At 41.5% G+C, this 4,417-nt stretch overlaps 1 protein-coding gene across 2 annotated transcripts in view; it reads left to right on the top strand.

The window, feature by feature from the left end:
- LOC108314770 (pancreatic lipase-related protein 2) overlaps positions 1–4,417 on the top strand; it is a 24,834-nt gene that overhangs the window by 12,644 nt on the left and 7,773 nt on the right. The window contains exons 9-10 of one of the 2 annotated variants that reach the window (XM_017543797.2): positions 1,517–1,635; positions 3,639–3,768. The exons of the other annotated variant lie outside the window; for it this stretch is intronic. Of the exons in view, the coding sequence (XP_017399286.1) occupies positions 1,517–1,635; positions 3,639–3,768 (249 nt within the window). The remainder of the gene's footprint in view (positions 1–1,516; positions 1,636–3,638; positions 3,769–4,417) is intronic. 2 annotated transcript variants of the gene reach the window in all.

Here is a 4,417-nt window from a genome sequence, read left to right as displayed (position 1 = left end):
ATATATATATATATATATATATATATATATACAGTGTGTGTATATGTATATATATATGCACACACTATATATATATATTATAGAGAGTGTTTATGTGTATTATACTATAGAGTGTATATATATACATCTCTCTGTCTCTCTCCTCTGACTCTTCATCTCTCCTTTCTCTTTCTGCCTCTCCGGTTTCTCTATGCTCTTTCTGAATCTCTCTCTTTCTCATCTCTATCTCTTTTCATGTCTCTTTTCCTCTCCATTTCTCTCTCTATCTCTGTCTCTTTCTCCCTGCTCACTGACTCTCTGTCTCTGACTCTGTCTCTCTCTGTCTCCCCCAGCCAACTCTGTCTCTCTCTGACTCTTTCTCTCCCCGTTGACTCTCAGTCTCTCTCTGATTCTCTGTCTCTCTGACTCTCTCTCTCTCCCCCCACCCATGACTCTGTCTCTCTGTGTCTCTCTTTCTCTCCCCCCTTGGCTCTTTCTGTCTCTCTCTCTCTCCCCCCCCATGACCGATTACCTGTCTGTCTCTCTCTATCTATCTCTCTCTCTTCTCCCACTGACTCTCTGTCTCTCTGAGTCTCTCTCTCTCCCCCCACCAACTCTGTCTCTCTCTTTCTCTCTCTGACTCTCTCTTTCTCCCCGCCAACCCTCTCTGTCTCTCTCTGACTCTCTCTCTCTTTCTCTCCTGCCTTGACTCTCTCTGTCTTTCCGCCCCACAGCTGACTGCCTCTGTCTGTCTCTCTCTCTCTCTGTCTCTTTCTGTCTCTCTCTCCACCACCACCCCACTTTGTTTCTGACTCCCAGCCCTCCTCATTTATTTGTGTTATGTGCCTGGCCCCTGGAAGAGCAGAAAAGGGTGCTAGGCAGCGTTACAATGCACACTTTGAATGAAGAGACCCCCAAACAGGCTGTGTGAGCAACATGGCTGTGTATTCACCTCGGTGCAGGTGGGCTAAGGCCAAAAAGGGCGTTAGCAAAGGGCAGTGGGATAGGAGTTGGTTTTATAGGTTTGGGGTGAGCAGTGGAAAGTTACAGAGTAAGGTCAGTTACAGTGGTGGGGGTAGGGGAAAGGAGCATACATTACCATAAGTTCAGCTACAATGGCAGGTGGGGTAAGGCGTAAGAGTATTTAAGATGTCAGGGTAGGTGAGGAGTGTTCACATTATTATAAGAACAGTTAAGATGGCAGGGTGGGGTGAGCCATCTTAACTGGGGGAAGCTCCGCTGGGCTATCACGGATAATGGCAAATGCAGGCGGTGGGTGGGGGCGATCAGCTGAGACAGGCAGGACTTCAGACTTTCTGAGTCCAGGCTTGCACATGGAGGCCTGACAGTCAGGACATGTCACTCTTCCACAGTCACCTACCCCTGAGCAGGTCCTCCTCAGCAAATGCCCCAAGGTGTTCAGGAGCGGACACCCATCAGTGAAATGTACAGGCAATTCCTCCTTAGTCAGAATGAATTGTTCACACTTAAAAGTGAAAGACCTCCTTTTGAGCTTCTGGAACCTTTGCTTTTCCAGGAACTCGTGACTTTGCAGCTTGCAATCACCTACGAAGCTACAAGTATTACGCAAGCAGCATCCTCAACCCTGACGGCTTCCTGGGCTATCCCTGTGCCTCCTACAGTGAGTTTCAGGAGGTAGGTTACCCCAGGAGCCTGAAGAAGATGTTGGTGGCCCTGGTTTTAGTGTTTTTGTGTTCCTGTGCGTTAGAACAGAACAAAGAGATACAACTCTGCAACTAATGCACGGAGGTAATGGAAATTCTGCACCTCACAAAGCCATCTTCCCTTGGGGAGCAGGGCGGGCTGGAGTGGAAAGGCACAGACCTGACTGTGCTAGGCCCTTATTAGGGTCCCCAGCTGCTCATTTAGAAAAATTTCTAATACACAAAGAAGGTGAAAGAAGAGTAATGATGAATACTGTACATCTATCACCTAGATGCACCAGTTGCTAACATTTTATATATGTGTATGTACATATACTTCTTCTAAATTATGGAAAAGTAAAGATATTATGACATGTTACCTATAAAAACTTTAGCTATCATCTTTTAAAAATAAGATCTTTCTCCTATAGAATAACATTCAAGAAATTTATCTTTGATACACTAATCCATATAATTTATAGTACCTATTCCAGCTTCTCCAGTTATCCAAATAATGCCCTCTAGAGCTGTGTCTGTTTGCCTGCATTCTTTCTTTCCTTCTCTTCTTTTTTTTTTTTCATTGCAATTATTTCATTGTCTCTTTAGTCTCCTTTAATCAAGAACATTTTCCCATTTTTTCTTGATCCTCAAGGATCTTGACAGTTCTGAGGATTTCAGATCAGGTATTTGGTAGAATATCACACTCTCTGAAATTGTTTGACATTTTAGGGGTTGCTTCAATGGGTAATGGCAGGTCCTTCTCAGTGTATTACAACTAAAGACACTCATTTAATGTTCATTCATTATTTGATGACATAAATTCATTCATTATTTGATGACTTCAATTTTAATTACTTGGTTAATATACTCTCTGCCAGATTGCTCTATTACAAAATTACTCTTTCCCCTAAGTCATCTACATATTAGATGATACTGTTCCCCAACAGTAAGCCGAGTGAAAGGTTTGAGTTTCTGTAGGTGATCCTTTCCTAAATCATTTATTGCATTGTGTGTGAGAAAGTGATATTTTAAAATATTTTCTCTCAAAGACAAAAATAAAAATATGTTTAAACTCACTGTCCTTTTAAAACTAATGTCGACCTTGACATTCTTGGGTTCAACTAAGATCAAAAGGACATAGTATTTGATCTCCAGGGTCTGTGAGTGTTCAGTGAGAAGCCTTCACTGTGCTAGTTCTTGTTGGGGCATGGATAGCAACATGGCCTCCAGTACTTGTCTTGTTCTTTCCAAATTACAAAATAGCTCTTCACACCATGCATTTTGGATGTGGCATGAGGTCAAAGAGCAGAGAACAATGACACTATGACATAAAGAGATCAAATCGCTGATTTGAAGAGTGCAAACTGCCTCTTCTAGCCCTAATTAAAGAACTATCATTTGAGAAGCAACAAATAAGGATCAACAAGTCTGGAATAATAATTCACATTAAAGTGAAATGGCTCTGGATCTTCTTTTCCTCACTTCTTTTGAAATAACTTGTTATCTGTCCCATTTACTTCTCCCTACATATATTGTTTTGTATTTCCTGTTCATATTTTCACTTGACGGCTTCCTGGATGCTTATTTTCCCAACTACACTCCAAGTTTCCAAGGCACTTACTTGGATACTCTGCAGAGCCCAGCACAGTTCTATGCACAATTCCAATGATGGAAGCATGGATGTGTGGGTGCATGGACAGATAGTGCAGAAACGCATGAGTCAGTGGTTAGGTAGAATAGATGGACTCATGGATGCATGGGTAGATAGATGCAGGAATGTATGTATCAGTAGATAGGTAAGAGAATGGATGGATGGGTAGGTGAAAGGATGGATAGGGGATGGATGGGTAGATGGATGGCTGCACAGGTAAAGGAAAGGTGGATAGTTGGGTGCGTGATGGGTAGATAGACATATAAGAAGGAAGATGAATTAATTGATTGAATGTGTCAGATACCTACCACTAACAGACAAATTATGGTTTTTTCCCCCTCTAGAATAGCTGTTTCCCTTGTCCAGCTGAAGGATGTCCCAAAATGGGGCATTATGCTGACCAATTTAAGGGGAAAACCAGTGCTGTGGAACAAACCTTTTTCCTGAACACAGGAGAGAGTGGTAACTTTACTAGTAAGTTTCCATTTTACTCACTTCAAATTCTTGCAAATAATTTTAAAAAGTGTACCAACCTTATTAGTCAGTACCTTTGGTAGCAATGGATAGAAACCCAATTTTAACCAGCTTAAGGTGTAATCAAATGACAGTAGAATGGAATTTCTGTTGGTTCTCACCCCTTTAACCAATACCCTTGACCAGCAAAAGAAAGTACCAGGATGGGTCACATGTCCACCCTCCCACCGCCCCACCCCCTATTGCAAGAAGGATGCAGCTATTAACAGAAGAGGGCAACGTGAAAGTCACTGTAAGTTAAGAAGTCACTTCAGTCATGACTATTATGTTAGTCCCCCTACACACACACACACACACACACACACACACACTTTGTGGTAATGACATTTTGCCCTGCTTCTTATTTAAAAAGGACAAGATAGTAAAATCATCAAGACTCATTTACTATGAATAACAAATTATAGCTGGAAGGAAGAGCAGTTATTTTCTAAGGGAGTTTCAAATTTAAAAATCTATATTAGCACTTCACAAAACGCTTTTCACATACAGTATTTCCCATAATCCTCAAAATATTTATCATAAAAGTTAACAGTTTGGCAGTATCTATAAAATCTTACATGCACATTCCTTTAACCCAGTAGCTACACTT

The sequence above is a fragment of the Cebus imitator genome, unplaced genomic scaffold, assembly GCF_001604975.1.
Source record: "Cebus imitator isolate Cc_AM_T3 unplaced genomic scaffold, Cebus_imitator-1.0 Scaffold161, whole genome shotgun sequence".
Lineage (NCBI taxonomy): Eukaryota > Metazoa > Chordata > Mammalia > Primates > Cebidae > Cebus > Cebus imitator.
This window is presented reverse-complemented; position numbering and strand designations above follow the sequence as displayed.